The sequence below is a fragment of the Lethenteron reissneri genome, chromosome 36, assembly GCF_015708825.2.
Source record: "Lethenteron reissneri isolate LAM-NWPU_2019-01 chromosome 36, ASM1570882v1, whole genome shotgun sequence".
NCBI lineage: Eukaryota > Metazoa > Chordata > Hyperoartia > Petromyzontiformes > Petromyzontidae > Lethenteron > Lethenteron reissneri.
In genome coordinates this window covers 13,241,389-13,263,369 of record NC_083814.1, presented here as the reverse complement: position 1 = coordinate 13,263,369, position 21,981 = coordinate 13,241,389, and the positions used below count along the sequence as shown (strand labels likewise).

At 44.2% G+C, this 21,981-nt stretch overlaps 1 protein-coding gene and 1 pseudogene across 1 annotated transcript; both read right to left on the bottom strand.

Moving 5' to 3' along the window:
• Positions 1-142: 142 nt before the first annotated feature.
• On the bottom strand, positions 143-4,329 carry LOC133351278 (mucin-2-like). Its single transcript, XM_061566377.1, has 3 exons — positions 1,045-4,329; positions 813-847; positions 143-701 (listed from the first exon to the last, which is right to left on the bottom strand). The coding sequence occupies exons 1-3, from the start codon at positions 4,327-4,329 to the stop codon at positions 143-145; spliced, it is 3,879 nt and encodes a 1,292-aa protein (XP_061422361.1).
• A 1,220-nt stretch (positions 4,330-5,549) lies between these two features.
• On the bottom strand, positions 5,550-20,292 carry LOC133351277 (transcription factor SPT20 homolog; annotated as a pseudogene).
• Positions 20,293-21,981: the final 1,689 nt, after the last annotated feature.

Sequence of the window (21,981 nt, the reverse complement as noted above, 5' to 3'; positions counted from 1 at the left end):
AGATGCTGAATTTGGTGGTTCTGAATTTGTAAATGCTTCAGTTGTTGATTCAGAATTTGTGGGAGTAACAGTTACGAATGCAGCACTCGTGGTTTCAGCAATTGTTGGTAAAGGACCTGAAGTTGTGCTTGGAGCAGATGGGTTAGATGAAGCGGTTGTTGTTGCTATGAATGCTGTTGATGCGGTAGCTAGAGTAGAAGATTCGAGTACAGATGAAGTTGTCGTTACAGTTGGTGGTGTTCCTGTTGAAACAGAAGAGGTCGTAGCTTTTGTTTGTTTTTCGGTTGTCGAACCTGCAGTTGAGGTGGGACCAAATGTTGCACCGGATAATGGTGTTACGGCTGTGGTTGCTGATAGAGTTGTTGCAGTTTCTGTTGTCCTCATTGCTGCTGATGTTGTTGCTTCTGTTGCAGGTGAAGTAACTGTACTTTGAGTTGAGGCCATGGTTGGGCCTGTAGTTGCTGCAGTTGTAGAAGCCGTGAATGCTGCAGTGGTGGTTTGTGGTGTATTTCCAGTTTGAGATGTAGTCGTTGCTGGAGAAGCAGCTGTTGTGTGAGAAGTAGTTGTAACTGGAACTGTGCTTGATGTTATTTCTAGAGGTGTTATCTGAGATGCTGTTGTTGCTCCAGTGGCAGTTGTCGTAAAGATTTTCGCTGCAGTGGTAGCTGGAGATAAAGTAGGGCTTCGTGACGTGGTTGATTCTGTAAGTGATAGAGCCCCAGTTGTCAGGGAAGTAGCAGGTGGTGCTGTAGTTTTAGATGTTCCTGAAGCTGTTGTAGCAGTTACTGCTGCAGTTGTTGATGGAGCAGTACCTGATAGGGAAGAAGACGACGGTGCTGTTGTTGTCCTTGTTAAAGTTGCAGTTGGTACAACACCTGTTGCTGATACAGAAGTTGTAGTTGGTGATGTTGCTGTGCCAGGAACTGCAGATGTAGTGGGAAGCATCGACGCATTTGGAACTGTTGTGGTAGATGCTGAATTTGGTGGTTCTGAATTTGTAAATGCTTCAGTTGTTGATGCAGAATTTGTGGGAGTAACAGTTACGAATGCAGCACTCGTGGTTTCAGGTACTGTTGGTAAATGACCCGAAGTTGTGCTTGGAGCAGATGGGTTAGATGAAGCAGTTGTTGTTGCTATGAATGCTGTTGATGCGGTAGCTAGAGTAGAAGATTCGAGTACAGATGAAGTTGTCGTTACAGTTGGTGGTGTTCCTGTTGAAACAGAAGAGGTCGAAACTCTTGTTTGTTTTTCGGTTGTCGAACCTGCAGTTGAGGTGGGACCAAATGTTGCAACGGATAATGGTGTTAAAGCTGTGGTTGCTGATAGAGTTGTTGCAGTTTCTGTTGTCCTCATTGCTGCTGATGTTGTTGCTTCTGTTGCAGGTGAAGTAACTGTACTTTGAGTTGAGGCCATGGTTGGGCCTGTAGTTGCTGCAGTTGTAGAAGCCGTGAATGCTGCAGTGGTGGTTTGTGGTGTATTTCCAGTTTGAGATGTAGTCGTTGCTGGAGAAGCAGCTGTTGTGTGAGAAGTAGTTGTAACTGGAACTGTGCTTGATGTTATTTCTAGAGGTGTTATCTGAGATGCTGTTGTTGCTCCAGTGGCAGTTGTCGTAAAGATTTTCGCTGCAGTGGTAGCTGGAGATAAAGTAGGGCTTCGTGACGTGGTTGATTCTGTAGGTGATAGAGCCCCAGTTGTCAGGGAAGTAGCAGGTGGTGCTGTAGTTTTAGATGTTCCTGAAGCTGTTGTAGCAGTTACTGCTGCAGTTGTTGATGGAGCAGTACCTGATAGGGAAGAAGACGACGGTGCTGTTGTTGTCCTTGTTAAAGTTGCAGTTGGTACAACACCTGTTGCTGATACAGAAGTTGTAGTTGGTGATGTTGCTGTGCCAGGAACTGCAGATGTAGTGGGAAGCATCGACGCATTTGGAACTGTTGTGGTAGATGCTGAATTTGGTGGTTCTGAATTTGTAAATGCTTCAGTTGTTGATGCAGAATTTGTGGGAGTAACAGTGACGAGTGCAGCACTCGTGGTTTCAGGTACTGTTGGTAAATGACCCGAAGTTGTGCTTGGAGCAGATGGGTTAGATGAAGCAGTTGTTGTTGCTATGAATGCTGTTGATGCGGTAGCTAGAGTAGAAGATACGAGTACAGATGAAGTTGTCGTTACGGTTGGTGGTGTTCCTGTTGACACGAAAGAGGTCGAAACTCTTGTTTGTTTTTCGGTTGTCGAACCTGCAGTTGAGGTGGGACCAAATGTTGCAACGGATAATGGTGTTAAAGCTGTGGTTGCTGATAGAGTTGTTGCAGTTTCTGTTGTCCTCATTGCTGCTGATGTTGTTGCTCCTGTTGCAGGTGAAGTAACTGTACTTTGAGCTGAGGCCATGGTTGGGCCTCTAGTTGCTGCAGTTGTAGAAGCCGTGAATGCTGCAGTGGTGGTTTGTGGTGTATTTCCAGTTTGAGATGTAGTCGTTGCTGGAGATGCAGCTGTTGTGTGAGAAGTAGTTGTAACTGGAACTGTGCTTGATGTTATTTCTAGAGGTGTTATCTGAGATGCTGTTGTTGCTCCAGTGGCAGTTGTCGTGTAGATTTTCGCTGCAGTGGTAGTTGGAGATAAAGTAGGGCTTCGTGACGTAGTTGATTCTGTAGGTGATAGAGTCCCAGTTGTCAGGGAAGTAGCAGGTGGTGCTGTAGTTTTAGATGTGCCTGAAGCTGTTGTAGCAGTTACTGCTGCAGTTGTTGATGAAGCAGTACCTGATAGGGAAGAAGACGACGGTGCTGTGGTTGTCCTTGTTAAAGTTGCAGTTGGTACAACACCTGTTGCTGATACAGAAGTTGTAATTGGTGATGTTGCTGTGCCAAGAACTGCAGATGTAGTGGGAAGCATCGACGCATTTGGAACTGTTGTGGTAGATGCTGAATTTGGTGGTTCTGAATTTGTAGATGCTTCAGTTGTTGATGCAGAATTTGTGGGAGAAACAGTTACGAATGCAACACTCGTGGTTTCAGCGATTGTTGGTAAAGGCCCTGAAGTTGTGCTTGGAGCAGATGGGTTAGATGAAGCAGTTGTTGTTGCTATAATTGCTGTTGATGCGGTAGCTAGAGTAGAAGATACGAGTACAGATGAAGTTGTCGTTACAGTTGGTGGTGATCCTGTTGACACAGAAGAGGTTGTAGCTTTTGTTTGTTTTTCGGTTGTCGAACCTGCAGTTGAGGTGGGACCAAATGTTGCACCGGATAATGGTGTTACGGCTGTGGTTGCTGATAGAGTTGTTGCAGTTTCTGTTGTCCTCATTGCTGCTGATGTTGTTGCTCCTGTTGCAGGTGAAGTAACTGTACTTTGAGTTGAAGCCATGGTTGGGCCTGTAGTTGCTGCATTTGTAGAAGCAGTGAATGCTGCAGTGGTGGTTTGTTGTGTGGATCCAGCTTGAGATGTAGTTGTTGATCCAGAATTTTGAGTAGCTTGTGAAGTTACAGTGGGTATCACAGTTACAAGTGCAGCACTCGTGGTTTCAGCTATTGTTGGTAATCGACCTGAAGTTGTGCTTTCAGCAGATTCACTTGTTGTTGGTTCTCCAGTTGTTGGTAATTCAGTTGTTATTGGTTCTGTAGTTGTTGGAGATTCAGTGGGTGGTTCTGGTTCTGTAGTCGTCACGGATTCAGTTATTGCTTCTGCCATTGTTGTTGTGAATTCACTTATTATTGGTTCGGCAGTTGTTGTTGGGGATTCAGTTGTTGTTGGTTCTGAAGTCGTTATCAGGGATTCAGTTGTTGCTTCCATAGTTGTTGATGATTCAGTTGTTGTTGGGGATTCAGTTGTTGTTGGTTCTGCAGTTATCAGGGATTCAGTTGTTGATTCTACAGTTGTTGATGATTCAGTTTTTGGCTCTGCAGTTGTTGGGGAATCATTTGTTGTTAGTTCTGTAGTTGTAAATAATTCAATTGTTTGTTCTGCAGTCGTTGTTGGTTCTGCAGTTGTTGTTGGTGATTCACTTGTTGGTTCTGCAGTCGTTGTTTGGGATGCACTTGTTGTTGGTTCTGAAGTTGTTGGGTATTCAGTTGTTGCTTCTGAAGTTGTTATGATTTCAGTTGTTGTTTGCTCTGTAGTCGGGGATTCAGCTGTTGTTGATTCTGCCGTTGTTGTTAGAGATGCAGTTGTTTCTGCAGATGTCGGGGATTCAGTTCTTGTTGGTTGTGCAGTTGTGGATTCAGTTGTTTCCACAGTTGTTGAGGATTCAGTTGTTGCTTCTAAAGTTGTTGAGGTTTCAGTTGTTTGCTCTGTAGTGGGGGATTCAGTTGTTGTTGGGGATGCAGTTGTTTCTGCAGTTGGCATGGATTCAGTTGTTGTTGGTTCTGCAGTTGTGGATTCAGTTGTTTCCACAGTTGTTGAGGATTCAGTTGTTGCTTCTGAAGTTGTTGGGGATTCAGTTGTTGGTTCTGCAGTCGTTGTTGGTTCCGGGGTTGTTGTTGGTTCCGCAATTGTTGTTAGGGATGCAGTTGTTTCTGCAGTTGTCGGTGATTCAGTTGTTGCTTTCACAGTTGTTGAGGATTCACTGATGGCTTCTGAAGTTGTTGGGGATTCACCTGTTGTTGCTTCTGAAGTTGTTGGGGATTCAGTTGTTTGTTCTGCAGTCGTTGTTGGTTCTGTGGTTGTTGTTAGTGATTCACTTGTTGGTTCTGCAGTCGTTGTTTGGGATTCACTTGTTGTTGGTTCTGAAGTTGTTGGGGATTCAATTGTTGCTTCCGAAGTTGTTCGGATTTCAGGTGTTGTTTGCTCTGTAGTCGGGGATTCAGTTGTTGTTGGTGATTCACTTGTTGGTTCTGCAGTTGTCGGGGATTCAGTTGTTGTTTGCTCTGTAGGCGGGGAATCAGTTGGTGTTATGGATTCAGGTGTTGTTGGTTCTGTTGTTGTCGGGGATTCAGTTGTTGGAGATTCACCTGTTGTTAGTTCTGAAGTTGTTGGGGATTCAGTTGTTGGTTCTGCAGTCATTGTTTGGGATTCACTTGTTGTTGGTTCTGAAGTTGTTAGGATTTCAGTTGTTGTTTGCTCTGTAGTCGGGGATTCAGTTGTTGTTGATTCTGCCGTTGTTGTTAGGGATGCAGTTGTTTCTGCAGTTGTCGGAGAATCAGTTGTTGTTGGTTCTGCAATTGTGGATTCAGTTGTTTCCACTGTTGTTGAGGACTCAGTTGTTGCTTCTAAAGTTGTTGGGGATTCAGTTGTTTGCTCTGTAGTCGGGGATTCAGTTGTTGTTGGGGATGCAGTTGTTTGTGCAGTTGTCGGGGATTCAGTTGTTGTTGGTTCTGCAGTTGTGGATTCAGTTGTTTCCACAGTTGTTGAGGATTCAGTTGTTGCTTCTGAAGTTGTTGGGGATTCAGTTGTTGGTTGTGCAGTCGTTGTTGATTCTGAGGTTGTTGTTGGTTCTGCAGTTGTTGTTAGGGATGCAGTTGTTTCTGCAGTTGTCGGTGATTCAGTTGTTGCTTCCACAGTTGTTGAGGATTCACTGATGGCTTCTGAAGTTGATGGGGATTCACCTGTTGTTGCTTCCGAAGTTGTTAGGGATTCAGTTGTTTGTTCTGCAGTCGTTGTTGGTTCTGCAGTTGTTGTTTGGGATTCACTTGTTGTTGGTTCTGAAGTTGTTGGGGATTCAGTTGTTGCTTTTGTTGTTGTTAGGATTTCCGTTGTTGTTTGCTCTGTAGTCGGGGATTCAGTTGTTGTCGGTGATTCAGTTGTTGTTAGTTCTGCAGTTGTTGTTAGGGATGCAGTTGTTTCTGCAGTTGTCGGTGATTCAGTTGTTGTTTGTTTTGTCTTCAGGGATTCAGTTGTTGTTGATTCTGCCGTTGTTGTTAGGGATGCAGTTGTTTCTGCAGTTGTCGGGGAATCAGTTGTTGTTGGTTTTGCAATTGTGGATTCAGTTGTTTCCACAGTTGTTGAGGATTCAGTTGTTGCTTCTAAAGTTGTTGGGGATTCAGTTGTTTGCTCTGTAGTCGGTGATTCAGTTGTTGTTGGGGATGCAGTTGTTTCTGCAGTTGTCGGGGATTCAGTTGTTGTTGGTTCTGCAGTTGTGGATTCTGTTGTTTCCACAGTTGTTGAGGATTCAGTTGTTGCTTCTGAAGTTGTTGGGGATTCAGTTGTTGGTTCTGCAGTCGTTGTTGATTCTGGGGTTGTTGTTGGTTCTGCAGTTGTTGTTAGGGATGCAGTTGTTTCTGCAGTTGTCGGTGATTCAGTTGTTGCTTCCACAGTTGTTGAGGATTCATTGATGGCTTCTGAAGTTGTTGGGGATTCACCTGTTGTTGCTTCCGAAGTTGTTAGGGATTCAGTTGTTTGTTCTGCAGTCGTTGTTGGTTCTGCAGTTGTTGTTGGTGATTCACTTGTTGGTTCTGCAGTTGTCGGGGATTCAGTTGCTGTTGGTTCTGAAGTTGTTGGGGATTCAGTTGTTGCTTCTGACGTTGTTAGGATTTCAGTTGTTGTTTGCTCTGTAGTCGGGGATTCAGTTGTTGTCGGTGATTCAGTTGTTCGTAGTTCTGCAGTTGTTGTTAGGGATGCAGTTGTTTCTGCAGTTGTCGGTGATTCAGTTGTTGCTTCCACAGTTGTTGAGGATTCACTGATGGCTTCTGTAGTTGTTGAGGATTCAGTTGTTGCTTCTGACGTTGTTAGGATTTCAGTTGTTGTTTGTTCTGTAGTCGGGGATTCAGTTGTTGTTGGTGATTCACTTGTTGGTTCTGCAGTTGTCGGGGATTCAGTTGTTGTTTGCTCTGAATGCGGGGAATCAGTTGTTGTTGTGGATTCAGTTGTTGTTGGTTCTGCTGTTGTCGGGGATTCAGTTGTTGGAGATTCACCTGTTGTTAGTTCTGCAGTTGTTGGCAATACAGTTGTTGGAAAGTCAGTTGTTGTTAGTTCTGAAGTTGTTGGGGATTCAGTTGTTGGTTCTGCAGTCGTTGTTTGGGATTCACTTGTTGTTGGTTCTGAAGTTGTTAGGAATTCAGTTGTTGTTTGCTCTGTAGTCGGGGATTCCGTTGTTGTTGGGGATTCAGTTGTTGTTGGTTCTGCCGTTGTTGTTAGGGATGCAGTTGTTTCTGCAGTTGTCGGGGAATCAGTTGTTGTTGGTTCTGCAGTTGTGGATTCAGTTGTTTCCACAGTTGTTGAGGATTCAGTTGTTGCTTCTAAAGTTGTTGGGGATTCAGTTGTTTGCTCTGTAGTCGGGGATTCAGTTGTTGTTGAGAATGCAGTTGTTTCTGCAGTTGTCGGGGAATCAATTGTTGTTGGTTCTGCAGTTGTGGATTCAGTTGTTTCCACAGTTGTTGAGGATTCAGTTGTTGTTGGTTCTGCAGTTGTGGATTCAGTTGTTTTTACAGTTGTCCGGGATTCAGTTGTTGTTGGTTCTGCAGTTGTGGATTCAGTTGTTTCCACAGTTGAGGATTCAGTTGTTGCTTCTAAAGTTGTTGGGGATTCAGTTGTTGGTTCTGCAGTCGTTGTTGGTTCTGGGGTTGTTGTTGGTTCTGCAGTTGTTGTTAGGGATGCAGTTGTTTCTGCAGTTGTCGGTGATTCAGTTGTTGCTTCCACAGTTGTTGAGGATTCACTGATGGCTTCTGAAGTTGTTGGGGATTCACCTGTTGTTGCTTCTGAAGCTGTTTGGGATTCCGTTCTTGTTTGCTCTGTAGTAGGGGATTCAGTTGTTGTTGGGGATTCAGTTGTTGGTTCTTCATTTGTTGTTTGGGATTCACTTGTTGTTGGTTTTGAAGTTGTTGGGAATTCAGTTGTTGCTTCCGAAGTTGTTAGGATTTCAGTTGCTTGCTCTGTTGTTGGGGATTCAATTGTTGTTGGGGATTCACTTGTTGTTGGTTCTGCCGTTGTTGTTAGGGATGCAGTTTTTTCTGCAGTTGTCGGCGAATCAGTTTCTGTTTGTTCTGCAGTTGTGGATTCAGTTGTTTCCACAGTTGCTGAGGATTCAGTTGTTGCTTCTGAAGTTGTGGGGGATTCAGTTGTTGTTTGCTCTGTAGTCGGGGATTCAGTTGTTGTTGGGGATGCAGTTGTTTCTGCAGTTGTCGGGGATTCAGTTGTTGGTTCTGCAGTTGTGGATTCAGTTGTTTCCACAGTTGTTGAGGATTCAGTTGTTTTTGGTTCTGCAGTTGTGGATTCAGTTGTTTCCACAGTTGAGGATTCAGTTGTTGCTTCTGCAGTCGTTGTTGATTCTGGGGTTGTTGTTGGTTCTGCAGTTGTTGTTAGGGATGCAGTTATTTCTGCAGTTGTCGGTGATTCAGTTGTAGCTTCCACAGTTGTTGAGGATTCACTGATGGCTTCTGAAGTTGTTGGGTATTCACCTGTTGTTGCTTCCGCAGTTGTTGGGGATTCAGTTGTTTGTTCTGCGGTCGTTGTTGGTTCTGCAGTTGTTGTTGGTGATTCACTTGTTGGTTCTGCAGTTGTCGGGGATTCAGTTGCTGTTGGTTCTGAAGTTGTTGGGGATTCAGTTGTTGCTTCTGACGTTGTTAGGATTTCAGTTGTTGTTTGCTCTGTAGTCGGGGATTCAGTTGTTGTCGGTGATTCAGTTGTTGGTAGTTCTGCAGTTGTTGTTAGGGATGCAGTTGTTTCTGCAGTTGTCGGTGATTCAGTTGTTGCTTCCACAGTTGTTGAGGATTCACTGATGGCTTCTGAAGTTGTTGGGGATTCACCTGTTGTTGCTTCCGAAGTTGTTAGGGATTCAGTTGTTTGTTCTGCAGTCGTTGTTGGTTCTGCAGTTGTTGTTGGTGATTCACTTGTTGGTTCTGCAGACGTTGTTTGGGATTCACTTGTTGTTGGTTCTGAAGTTGTTGGGGATTCAGTTGTTGCTTCTGACGTTGTTAGGATTTCAGTTGTTGTTTGCTCTGTAGTCAGGGATTCAGTTGTTGTCGGTGATTCAGTTGTTGGTAGATCTGCAGTTGTTGTTAGGGATGCAGTTGTTTCTGAAGCTGTCGGTGATTCAGTTGTTGCGTCCATAGTTGTTGAGGATTCACTGATGGCTTCTGTAGTTGTTGAGGATACAGTTGTTGCTTCTGAAGTTGTTAGGATTTCAGTTGTTGTTTGCTCTGTAGTCGGGGATTCAGTTGTTGTTGGTGATTCACTTGTTGGTTCTGCAGTTGTCGGGGATTCAGTTGTTGTTTGCTCTGATGTCGGGGAATCAGTTGTTGTTGTGGATTCAGTTGCTGTTGGTTCTGCTGTTGTCGGGGATTCAGTTGTTGGAGATTCACCTGTTGTTAGTTCTGCAGTTGTTGGCAATACAGTTGTTGGAGAGTCAGTTGTTGTTAGTTCTGAAGTTGTTGGGGATTCAGTTGTTGGTTCTGCAGTCGTTGTTTGGGATTCACTTATTGTTGGTTCTGAAGTTGTTAGGATTTCAGTTGTTGTTTGCTCTGTAGTCGGGGATTCAGTTGTTGTTGGGGATTCAGTTGTTGTTGGTTCTGCCATTGTTGTTAGGGATGCAGTTGTTTCTGCAGTTGTCGGGGAATCAGTTTTTGTTGGTTCTGCAGTTATGGATTCAGTTGTTTCCACAGTTGTTGAGGATTCAGTTGTTGCTTCTAAAGTTGTTGGGGATTCAGTTGTTTGCTCTGTAGTCAGGGATTCAGTTGTAGTTGGGGATGCAGTTGTTTCTGAAGTTGTCGGGGATTCAGTTGTTGTTAGTTCTGCAGTTGTGGATTCAGTTGTTTCCACAGTTGAGGATTCAGTTGTTGCTTCTAAAGTTGTTGAGGATTCACTGATGGCTTCTGTAGTTGTTGAGGATACAGTTGTTGCTTCTGAAGTTGTTAGGATTTCAGTTGTTGTTTGCTCTGTTGTCGGGGATTCAGTTGTTGTTGGTGATTCACTTGTTGGTTCTGCAGTTGTCGGGGATTCAGTTGTTGTTTGCTCTGATGTCGGGGAATCAGTTGTTGTTGTGGATTCAGTTGCTGTTGGTTCTGCTGTTGTCGGGGATTCAGTTGTTGGAGATTCACCTGTTGTTAGTTCTGCAGTTGTTGGCAATACAGTTGTTGGAGAGTCAGTTGTTGTTAGTTCTGAAGTTGTTGGGGATTCAGTTGTTGGTTCTGCAGTCGTTGTTTGGGATTCACTTATTGTTGGTTCTGAAGTTGTTAGGATTTCAGTTGTTGTTTGCTCTGTATTCGGGGATTCAGTTGTTGTTGGGGATTCAGTTGTTGTTGGTTCTGCCGTTGTTGTTAGGGATGCAGTTGTTTCTGCAGTTGTCGGGGAATCAGTTGTTGTTGGTTCTGCAGTTGTGGATTCAGTTGTTTTCACAGTTGTTGAGGATTCAGTTGTTGCTTCTAAAGTTGTTGGGGATTCAGTTGTTTGCTCTGTAGTCGGGGATTCAGTTGTTGTTGGGAATGCAGTTGTTTCTGCAGTTGTCGGGGATTCAGTTGTTGTTGGTTCTGCAGTTGTGGATTCAGTTGTTTCCACAGTTGTTGAGGATTCAGTTGTTGTTGGTTCTGCAGTTGTGGATTCAGTTGTTTCCACAGTCGTCGGGGATTCAGTTGTTGTTGGTTCTGCAGTTGTGGATTCAGTTGTTTCCACAGTTGTTGAGGATTCAGTTGTTGTTGGTTCTGCAGTTGTGGATTCAGTTGTTTCCACAGTTGTCGGGGATTCAGTTGTTGTTGGTTCTGCATTTCTGGATTCAGTTGTTTCCACAGTTGAGGATTCAGTTGTTGCTTCTAAAGTTGTTGGGGATTCAGTTGTTTGCTCTGTAGTCGGGGATTCAGTTGTTGTTGGCGATGCAGTTGTTTCCATAGTTGTCGGGGATTCAGTTGTTGTTGGTTCTGCAGTTGTGGATTCAGTTGTTTCCACAGTTGTCGGGGATTCAGTTGTTGTTGGTTCTGCAGTTGTGGATTCAGTTGTTTCCACAGTTGAGGATTCAGTTGTTGCTTCTAATGTTGTTGGGGATTCAGTTGTTTGCTCTGTAGTCGGGGATTCAGTTGTTGTTGGGGATTCAGTTGTTGTTGGTTCTGCCGTTGTTGTTAGGGATGCAGTTGTTTCTGCAGTTGTCGGGGAATCAGTTGTTGTTGGTTCTGCAGTTGTGGATTCAGTTGTTTTCACAGTTGTTGAGGATTCAGTTGTTGCTTCTAAAGTTGTTGGGGATTCAGTTGTTTGCTCTGTAGTCGGGGATTCAGTTGTTGTTGGGAATGCAGTTGTTTCTGCAGTTGTCGGAGATTCAGTTGTTGTTAGTTCTGCAGTTGTGGATTCAGTTGTTTCCACAGTTGTTGAGGATTCAGTTGTTGTTGGTTCTGCAGTTGTGGATTCAGTTGTTTCCACAGTCGTCGGGGATTCAGTTGTTGTTGGTTCTGCAGTTGTGGATTCAGTTGTTTCCACATTTGTTGAGGATTCAGTTGTTGTTGGTTCTGCAGTTGTGGATTCAGTTGTTTCCACAGTTGTCGGGGATTCAGTTGTTGTTGGTTCTGCAGTTGTGGATTCAGTTGTTTCCACAGTTGAGGATTCAGTTGTTGCTTCTAAAGTTGTTGGGGATTCAGTTGTTTGCTCTGTAGTCGGGGATTCAGTTGTTGTTGGCGATGCAGTTGTTTCCATAGTTGTCGGGGATTCAGTTGTTGTTGGTTCTGCAGTTGTGGATTCAGTTGTTTCCACAGTTGTCGGGGATTCAGTTGTTGTTGGTTCTACAGTTGTGGATTCAGTTGTTTCCACAGTTGAGGATTCAGTTGTTGCTTCTAAAGTTGTTGGGGATTCAGTTGTTTGCTCTGTAGTCGGGGATTCAGATGTTGTTGGCGATGCAGTTGTTTCCATAGTTGTCGGGGATTCAGTTGTTGTTGGTTCTGCAGTTGTGGATTCAGTTATTTCCACAGTTGTTGAGGATTCAGTTGTTGCTTCTGAAGTTGTGGGGGATTCAGTTGTTGGTTCTGGGGTTGTTGTTGGTTCTGCAGTTGTTGTTTGGTATGCAGTTGTTTCTGCAGTTGTCAGTGATTCAGTTGTTGCTTCCACAGTTGTTGAGGATTCACTGATGGCTTCTGAAGTTGTTGGGGATTCACCTGTTGTTGCTTCTGAAGCTGTTGGGGATTCCGTTGTTGTTTGCTCTGTAGTCGGGGATTCAGTTGTTGTTGGGGATTCAGTTGTTGGTTCTGTAGTTGTGGATTCAGTTGTTTCCACAGTTGTCGGGGATTCAGTTGTTGTTGGTTCTGCAGTTGTGGATTCAGTTGTTTCCACAGTTGAGGATTCAGTTGTTGCTTCTAAAGTTGTTGGGGATTCAGTTGTTTGCTCTGTAGTCGGGGATTCAGTTGTTGTTGGGGATTCAGTTGTTGTTGGTTCTGCCGTTGTTGTTAGGGATGCAGTTGTTTCTGCAGTTGTCGGGGAATCAGTTGTTTTTGGTTCTGCAGTTGTAGATTCAGTTGTTTTCACAGTTGTTGAGGATTCAGTTGTTGCTTCTAAAGTTGTTGGGGATTCAGTTGTTTGCTCTGTAGTCGGGGATTCAGTTGTTGTTGGGAATGCAGTTGTTTCTGCAGTTGTCAGGGATTCGGTTGTTGTTGGTTCTGCAGTTGTGGATTCAGTTGTTTCCACAGTTGTTGAGGATTCAGTTGTTGTTGGTTCTGCAGTTGTGGATTCAGTTGTTTCCACAGTCGTCGGGGATTCAGTTGTTGTTGGTTCTGCAGTTGTGGATTCAGTTGTTTGCACAGTTGTCGGGGATTCAGTTGTTGTTGGTTCTGCAGTTGTGGATTCAGTTGTTTCCACAGTTGAGGATTCAGTTGTTGCTTCTAAAGTTGTTGGGGATTCAGTTGTTTGCTCTGTAGTCGGGGATTCAGTTGTTGTTGGCGATGTAGTTGTTTCCATAGTTGTCGGGGATTCAGTTGTTGTTGGTTCTGCAGTTGTGGATTCAGTTGTTTCCACAGTTGTCGGGGATTCAGTTATTGTTGGTTCTGCAGTTGTGGATTCAGTTGTTTCCACAGTTGAGGATTCAGTTGTTGCTTCTAAAGTTGTTGGGGATTCAGTTGTTTGCTCTGTAGTCGGGGATTCAGTTGTTGTTGGCGATGCAGTTGTTTCCATAGTTGTCGGGGATTCAGTTGTTGTTGGTTCTGCAGTTGTGGATTCAGTTATTTCCACAGTTGTTGAGGATTCAGTTGTTGCTTCTGAAGTTGTGGGGGATTCAGTTGTTGGTTCTGGGGTTGTTGTTGGTTCTGCAGTTGTTGTTTGGGATGCAGTTGTTTCTGCAGTTGTCAGTGATTCAGTTGTTGCTTCCACAGTTGTTGAGGATTCACTGATGGCTTCTGAAGTTGTTGGGGATTCACCTGTTGTTGCTTCTGAAGCTGTTTGGGATTCCGTTGTTGTTTGCTCTGTAGTCGGGGATTCAGTTGTTTTTGGGGATTCAGTTGTTGGTTCTGCATTTGTTGTTTGGGATTCACTTGTTGTTAGTTCTGAAGTTGTTAGGATTTCAGTTGTTGTTTGCTCTGTATTCGGGGATTCAGTTGTTGTTGGGGATTCAGTTGTTGTTGGTTCTGCCGTTGTTGTTAGGGATGCAGTTGTTTCTGCAGTTGTCGGGGAATCAGTTGTTGTTGGTTCTGCAGTTGTGGATTCAGTTGTTTTCACAGTTGTTGAGGATTCAGTTGTTGCTTCTAAAGTTGTTGGGGATTCAGTTGTTTGCTCTGTAGTCGGGGATTCAGTTGTTGTTGGGAATGCAGTTGTTTCTGCAGTTGTCGGGGATTCAGTTGTTGTTGGTTCTGCAGTTGTGGATTCAGTTGTTTCCACAGTTGTTGAGGATTCAGTTGTTGTTGGTTCTGCAGTTGTGGATTCAGTTGTTTCCACAGTCGTCGGGGATTCAGTTGTTGTTGGTTCTGCAGTTGTGGATTCAGTTGTTTCCACAGTTGTTGAGGATTCAGTTGTTGTTGGTTCTGCAGTTGTGGATTCAGTTGTTTCCACAGTTGTCGGGGATTCAGTTGTTGTTGGTTCTGCAGTTGTGGATTCAGTTGTTTCCACAGTTGAGGATTCAGTTGTTGCTTCTAAAGTTGTTGGGGATTCAGTTGTTTGCTCTGTAGTCGGGGATTCAGTTGTTGTTGGCGATGCAGTTGTTTCCATAGTTGTCGGGGATTCAGTTGTTGTTGGTTCTGCAGTTGTGGATTCAGTTGTTTCCACAGTTGTCGGGGATTCAGTTGTTGTTGGTTCTGCAGTTGTGGATTCAGTTGTTTCCACAGTTGAGGATTCAGTTGTTGCTTCTAAAGTTGTTGGGGATTCAGTTGTTTGCTCTGATGTCGGGGATTCAGTTGTTGTTGGGGATTCAGTTGTTGCTGGTTCTGCCGTTGTTGTTAGGGATGCAGTTGTTTCTGCAGTTGTCGGGGAATCAGTTGTTGTTGGTTCTGCAGTTGTGGATTCAGTTGTTTTCACAGTTGTTGAGGATTCAGTTGTTGCTTCTAAAGTTGTTGGGGATTCAGTTGTTTGCTCTGTAGTCGGGGATTCAGTTGTTGTTGGTAATGCAGTTGTTTCTGCAGTTGTCGGAGATTCAGTTGTTGTTGGTTCTGCAGTTGTGGATTCAGTTGTTTCCACAGTTGTTGAGGATTCAGTTGTTGTTGGTTCTGCAGTTGTGGATTCAGTTGTTTCCACAGTCGTCGGGGATTCAGTTGTTGTTGGTTCTGCAGTTGTGGATTCAGTTGTTTCCACATTTGTTGAGGATTCAGTTGTTGTTGATTCTGCAGTTGTGGATTCAGTTGTTTCCACAGTTGTCGGGGATTCAGTTGTTGTTGGTTCTGCAGTTGTGGATTCAGTTGTTTCCACAGTTGAGGATTCAGTTGTTGCTTCTAAAGTTGTTGGGGATTCAGTTGTTTGCTCTGTAGTCGGGGATTCAGTTGTTGTTGGCGATGCAGTTGTTTCCATAGTTGTCGGGGATTCAGTTGTTGTTGGTTCTGCAGTTGTGGATTCAGTTGTTTCCACAGTTGTCGGGGATTCAGTTGTTGTTGGTTCTACAGTTGTGGATTCAGTTGTTTCCACAGTTGAGGATTCAGTTGTTGCTTCTAAAGTTGTTGGGGATTCAGTTGTTTGCTCTGTAGTCGGGGATTCATATGTTGTTGGCGATGCAGTTGTTTCCATAGTTGTCGGGGATTCAGTTGTTGTTGGTTCTGCAGTTGTGGATTCAGTTATTTCCACAGTTGTTGAGGATTCAGTTGTTGCTTCTGAAGTTGTGGGGGATTCAGTTGTTGGTTCTGGGGTTGTTGTTGGTTCTGCAGTTGTTGTTTGGGATGCAGTTGTTTCTGCAGTTGTCAGTGATTCAGTTGTTGCTTCCACAGTTGTTGAGGATTCACTGATGGCTTCTGAAGTTGTTGGGGATTCACCTGTTGTTGCTTCTGAAGCTGTTGGGGATTCCGTTGTTGTTTGCTCTGTAGTCGGGGATTCAGTTGTTGTTGGGGATTCAGTTGTTGGTTCTGCAGTTGTGGATTCAGTTGTTTCCACAGTTGTCGGGGATTCAGTTGTTGTTGGTTCTGCAGTTGTGGATTCAGTTGTTTCCACAGTTGAGGATTCAGTTGTTGCTTCTAAAGTTGTTGGGGATTCAGTTGTTTGCTCTGTAGTCGGGGATTCAGTTGTTGTTGGCGATGCAGTTGTTTCCATAGTTGTCGGGGATTCAGTTGTTGTTGGTTCTGCAGTTGTGGATTCAGTTATTTCCACAGTTGTTGAGGATTCAGTTGTTGCTTCTGAAGTTGTGGGGGATTCAGTTGTTGGTTCTGGGGTTGTTGTTGGTTCTGCAGTTGTTGTTTGGGATGCAGTTGTTTCTGCAGTTGTCAGTGATTCAGTTGTTGCTTCCACAGTTGTTGAGGATTCACTGATGGCTTCTGAAGTTGTTGGGGATTCACCTGTTGTTGCTTCTGAAGCTGTTGGGGATTCCGTTGTTGTTTGCTCTGTAGTCGGGGATTCAGTTGTTTTTGGGGATTCAGTTGTTGGTTCTGCATTTGTTGTTTGGGATTCACTTGTTGTTAGTTCTGAAGTTGTTGGGGATTCAGTTGTTGGTTCTGCAGTTGCTGTTTGGGATTCACTTGTTGTTGGTTCTGAAGTTGTTAGGATTTCAGTTGTTGTTTGCTCTGTATTCGGGGATTCAGTTGTTGTTGGGGATTCAGTTGTTGTTGGTTCTGCCGTTGTTGTTAGGGATGCAGTTGTTTCTGCAGGTGTCGGGGAATCAGTTGTTGTTGGTTCTGCAGTTGTGGATTCAGTTGTTTTCACAGTTGTTGAGGATTCAGTTGTTGCTTCTAAAGTTGTTGGGGATTCAGTTGTTTGCTCTGTAGTCGGGGATTCAGTTGTTGTTGGGAATGCAGTTGTTTCTGCAGTTGTCGGGGATTCAGTTGTTGTTGGTTCTGCAGTTGTGGATTCAGTTGTTTCCACAGTTGTTGAGGATTCAGTTGTTGTTGGTTCTGCAGTTGTGGATTCAGTTGTTTCCACAGTCGTCGGGGATTCAGTTGTTGTTGGTTCTGCAGTTGTGGATTCAGTTATTTCCACAGTTGTTGAGGATTCAGTTGTTGCTTCTGAAGTTGTGGGGGATTCAGTTGTTGGTTCTGGGGTTGTTGTTGGTTCTGCAGTTGTTGTTTGGGATGCAGTTGTTTCTGCAGTTGTCAGTGATTCAGTTGTTGCTTCTAAAGTTGTTGGGGATTCAGTTGTTTGCTCTGTAGTCGGGGATTCAGTTGTTGTTGGCGATGCAGTTGTTTCCATAGTTGTCGGGGATTCAGTTGTTGTTGGTTCTGCAGTTGTGGATTCAGTTGTTTCCACAGTTGTCGGGGATTCAGTTGTTGTTGGTTCTACAGTTGTGGATTCAGTTGTTTCCACAGTTGAGGATTCAGTTGTTGCTTCTAAAGTTGTTGGGGATTCAGTTGTTTGCTCTGTAGTCGGGGATTCATATGTTGTTGGCGATGCAGTTGTTTCCATAGTTGTCGGGGATTCAGTTGTTGTTGGTTCTGCAGTTGTGGATTCAGTTATTTCCACAGTTGTTGAGGATTCAGTTGTTGCTTCTGAAGTTGTGGGGGATTCAGTTGTTGGTTCTGGGGTTGTTGTTGGTTCTGCAGTTGTTGTTTGGGATGCAGTTGTTTCTGCAGTTGTCAGTGATTCAGTTGTTGCTTCCACAGTTGTTGAGGATTCACTGATGGCTTCTGAAGTTGTTGGGGATTCACCTGTTGTTGCTTCTGAAGCTGTTGGGGATTCCGTTGTTGTTTGCTCTGTAGTCGGGGATTCAGTTGTTGTTGGGGATTCAGTTGTTGGTTCTGCAGTTGTGGATTCAGTTGTTTCCACAGTTGTCGGGGATTCAGTTGTTGTTGGTTCTGCAGTTGTGGATTCAGTTGTTTCCACAGTTGAGGATTCAGTTGTTGCTTCTAAAGTTGTTGGGGATTCAGTTGTTTGCTCTGTAGTCGGGGATTCAGTTGTTGTTGGCGATGCAGTTGTTTCCATAGTTGTCGGGGATTCAGTTGTTGTTGGTTCTGCAGTTGTGGATTCAGTTATTTCCACAGTTGTTGAGGATTCAGTTGTTGCTTCTGAAGTTGTGGGGGATTCAGTTGTTGGTTCTGGGGTTGTTGTTGGTTCTGCAGTTGTTGTTTGGGATGCAGTTGTTTCTGCAGTTGTCAGTGATTCAGTTGTTGCTTCCACAGTTGTTGAGGATTCACTGATGGCTTCTGAAGTTGTTGGGGATTCACCTGTTGTTGCTTCTGAAGCTGTTGGGGATTCCGTTGTTGTTTGCTCTGTAGTCGGGGATTCAGTTGTTTTTGGGGATTCAGTTGTTGGTTCTGCATTTGTTGTTTGGGATTCACTTGTTGTTAGTTCTGAAGTTGTTGGGGATTCAGTTGTTGGTTCTGCAGTTGCTGTTTGGGATTCACTTGTTGTTGGTTCTGAAGTTGTTAGGATTTCAGTTGTTGTTTGCTCTGTATTCGGGGATTCAGTTGTTGTTGGGGATTCAGTTGTTGTTGGTTCTGCCGTTGTTGTTAGGGATGCAGTTGTTTCTGCAGGTGTCGGGGAATCAGTTGTTGTTGGTTCTGCAGTTGTGGATTCAGTTGTTTTCACAGTTGTTGAGGATTCAGTTGTTGCTTCTAAAGTTGTTGGGGATTCAGTTGTTTGCTCTGTAGTCGGGGATTCAGTTGTTGTTGGGAATGCAGTTGTTTCTGCAGTTGTCGGGGATTCAGTTGTTGTTGGTTCTGCAGTTGTGGATTCAGTTGTTTCCACAGTTGTTGAGGATTCAGTTGTTGTTGGTTCTGCAGTTGTGGATTCAGATGTTTCCACAGTCGTCGGGGATTCAGTTGTTGTTGGTTCTGCAGTTGTGGATTCAGTTATTTCCACAGTTGTTGAGGATTCAGTTGTTGCTTCTGAAGTTGTGGGGGATTCAGTTGTTGGTTCTGGGGTTGTTGTTGGTTCTGCAGTTGTTGTTTGGGATGCAGTTGTTTCTGCAGTTGTCAGTGATTCAGTTGTTGCTTCCACAGTTGTTGAGGATTCACTGATGGCTTCTGAAGTTGTTGGGGATTCACCTGTTGTTGCTTCTGAAGCTGTTGGGGATTCCGTTGTTGTTTGCTCTGTAGTCGGGGATTCAGTTGTTGTTGGGGATTCAGTTGTTGGTTCTGCAGTTGTGGATTCAGTTGTTTCCACAGTTGTCGGGGATTCAGTTGTTGTTGGTTCTGCAGTTGTGGATTCAGTTGTTTCCACAGTTGAGGATTCAGTTGTTGCTTCTAAAGTTGTTGGGGATTCAGTTGTTTGCTCTGTAGTCGGGGATTCAGTTGTTGTTGGCGATGCAGTTGTTTCCATAGTTGTCGGGGATTCAGTTGTTGTTGGTTCTGCAGTTGTGGATTCAGTTATTTCCACAGTTGTTGAGGATTCAGTTGTTGCTTCTGAAGTTGTGGGGGATTCAGTTGTTGGTTCTGGGGTTGTTGTTGGTTCTGCAGTTGTTGTTTGGGATGCAGTTGTTTCTGCAGTTGTCAGTGATTCAGTTGTTGCTTCCACAGTTGTTGAGGATTCACTGATGGCTTCTGAAGTTGTTGGGGATTCACCTGTTGTTGCTTCTGAAGCTGTTGGGGATTCCGTTGTTGTTTGCTCTGTAGTCGGGGATTCAGTTGTTTTTGGGGATTCAGTTGTTGGTTCTGCATTTGTTGTTTGGGATTCACTTGTTGTTAGTTCTGAAGTTGTTGGGGATTCAGTTGTTGGTTCTGCAGTTGCTGTTTGGGATTCACTTGTTGTTGGTTCTGAAGTTGTTAGGATTTCAGTTGTTGTTTGCTCTGTATTCGGGGATTCAGTTGTTGTTGGGGATTCAGTTGTTGTTGGTTCTGCCGTTGTTGTTAGGGATGCAGTTGTTTCTGCAGTTGTCAGGGAATCAGTTGTTGTTGGTTCTGCAGTTGTGGATTCAGTTGTTTCCACAGTTGAGGATTCAGTTGTTGCTTCTAAAGTTGTTGGGGATTCAGTTGTTTGCTCTGTAGTCGGGGATTCAGTTGTTGTTGGCGATGCAGTTGTTTCCATAGTTGTCGGGGATTCAGTTGTTGTTGGTTCTGCAGTTGTGGATTCAGTTGTTTCCACAGTTATCGGGGATTCAGTTGTTGTTGGTTCTGCAGTTGTGGATTCAGTTGTTTCCACAGTTGAGGATTCAGTTGTTGCTTCTAAAGTTGTTGGGGATTCAGTTGTTTGCTCTGTAGTCGGGGATTCAGTTGTTGTTGGGGATTCAGTTGTTGTTGGTTCTGCCGTTGTTGTTAGGGATGCAGTTGTTTCTGCAGTTGTCGGGGAATCAGTTGTTGTTGGTTCTGCAGTTGTGGATTCAGTTGTTTTCACAGTTGTTGAGGATTCAGTTGTTGCTTCTAAAGTTGTTGGGGATTCAGTTGTTTGCTCTGTAGTCGGGGATTCAGTTGTTGTTGGGAATGCAGTTGTTTCTGCAGTTGTCGGAGATTCAGTTGTTGTTGGTTCTGCAGTTGTGGATTCAGTTGTTTCCACAGTTGTTGAGGATTCAGTTGTTGTTGGTTCTGCAGTTGTGGATTCAGTTGTTTCCACAGTCGTCGGGGATTCAGTTGTTGTTGGTTCTGCAGTTGTGGATTCAGTTGTTTCCACATTTGTTGAGGATTCAGTTGTTGTTGGTTCTGCAGTTGTGGATTCAGTTGTTTCCACAGTTGTCGGGGATTCAGTTGTTGTTGGTTCTGCAGTTGTGGATTCAGTTGTTTCCACAGTTGAGGATTCAGTTGTTGCTTCTAAAGTTGTTGGGGATTCAGTTGTTTGCTCTGTAGTCGGGGATTCAGTTGTTGTTGGCGATGCAGTTGTTTCCATAGTTGTCGGGGATTCAGTTGTTGTTGGTTCTGCAGTTGTGGATTCAGTTGTTTCCACAGTTGTCTGGGATTCAGTTGTTGTTGGTTCTACAGTTGTGGATTCAGTTGTTTCCACAGTTGAGGATTCAGTTGTTGCTTCTGAAGTTGTGGGGGATTCAGTTGTTGGTTCTGGGGTTGTTGTTGGTTCTGCAGTTGTTGTTTGGGATGCAGTTGTTTCTGCAGTTGTCAGTGATTCAATTGTTGCTTCCACAGTTGTTGAGGATTCACTGATGGCTTCTGAAGTTGTTGGGGATTCACCTGTTGTTGCTTCTGAAGCTGTTGGGGATTCCGTTGTTGTTTGCTCTGTAGTCGGGGATTCAGTTGTTGTTGGGGATTCAGTTGTTGGTTCTGCAGTTGTGGATTCAGTTGTTTCCACAGTTGTCGGGGATTCAGTTGTTGTTGGGAATGCAGTTGTTTCTGCAGTTGTCGGGGATTCGGTTGTTGTTGGTTCTGCAGTTGTGGATTCAGTTGTTTCCACAGTTGTTGAGGATTCAGTTGTTGTTGGTTCTGCAGTTGTGGATTCAGTTGTTTCTACAGTCGTCGGGGATTCAGTTGTTGTTGGTTCTGCAGTTGTGGATTCAGTTGTTTGCACAGTTGTCGGGGATTCAGTTGTTGTTGGTTCTGCAGTTGTGGATTCAGTTGTTTCCACAGTTGAGGATTCAGTTGTTGCTTCTAAAGTTGTTGGGGATTCAGTTGTTTGCTCTGTAGTCGGGGATTCAGTTGTTGTTGGGGATTCAGTTGTTGTTGGTTCTGCCGTTGTTGTTAGGGATGCAGTTGTTTCTGCAGTTGTCGGGGAATCAGTTGTTGTTGGTTCTGCAGTTGTGGATTCAGTTGTTTTCACAGTTGTTGAGGATTCAGTTGTTGCTTCTAAAGTTGTTGGGGATTCAGTTGTTTGCTCTGTAGTCGGGGATTCAGTTGTTGTTGGGAATGCAGTTGTTTCTGCAGTTGTCGGGGATTCGGTTGTTGTTGGTTCTGCAGTTGTGGATTCAGTTGTTTCCACAGTTGTTGAGGATTCAGTTGTTGTTGGTTCTGCAGTTGTGGATTCAGTTGTTTCCACAGTCGTCGGGGATTCAGTTGTTGTTGGTTCTGCAGTTGTGGATTCAGTTGTTTTTACAGTTGTCCGGGATTCAGTTGTTGTTGGTTCTGCAGTTGTGGATTCAGTTGTTTCCACAGTTGAGGATTCAGTTGTTGCTTCTAAAGTTGTTGGGGATTCAGTTGTTTGCTCTGTAGTCGGGGATTCAGTTGTTGTTGGCGATGTAGTTGTTTCCATAGTTGTCGGGGATTCAGTTGTTGTTGGTTCTGCAGTTGTGGATTCAGTTGTTTCCACAGTTGTCGGGGATTCAGTTGTTGTTGGTTCTGCAGTTGTGGATTCAGTTGTTTCCACAGTTGAGGATTCAGTTGTTGCTTCTAAAGTTGTTGGGGATTCAGTTGTTTGCTCTGTAGTCGGGGATTCAGTTGTTGTTGGCGATGCAGTTGTTTCCATAGTTGTCGGGGATTCAGTTGTTGTTGGTTCTGCAGTTGTGGATTCAGTTATTTCCACAGTTGTTGAGGATTCAGTTGTTGCTTCTGAAGTTGTGGGGGATTCAGTTGTTGATTCTGGGGTTGTTGTTGGTTCTGCAGTTGTTGTTTGGGATGCAGTTGTTTCTGCAGTTGTCAGTGATTCAGTTGTTGCTTCCACAGTTGTTGAGGATTCACTGATGGCTTCTGAAGTTGTTGGGGATTCACCTGTTGTTGCTTCTGAAGCTGTTGG

Coding starts and splice junctions, on each gene's coding strand:
- LOC133351278 (XM_061566377.1), bottom strand. CDS start 4,329: ATGCCAACTGCAGAAACAACTGCATCCCCAACAACAACTGAATCCCCC. Junction 848..1,044: donor AAACCACGAGTGCTGCATTC/GTAACTGTTACT, acceptor AACTTTAACAAG/GACAACAACAGCACCGTCGT. Junction 702..812: donor GTCGTCTTCTTCCCTATCAG/GTACTGCTCCAT, acceptor TATCACTTACAG/AATCAACCACGTCACGAAGC.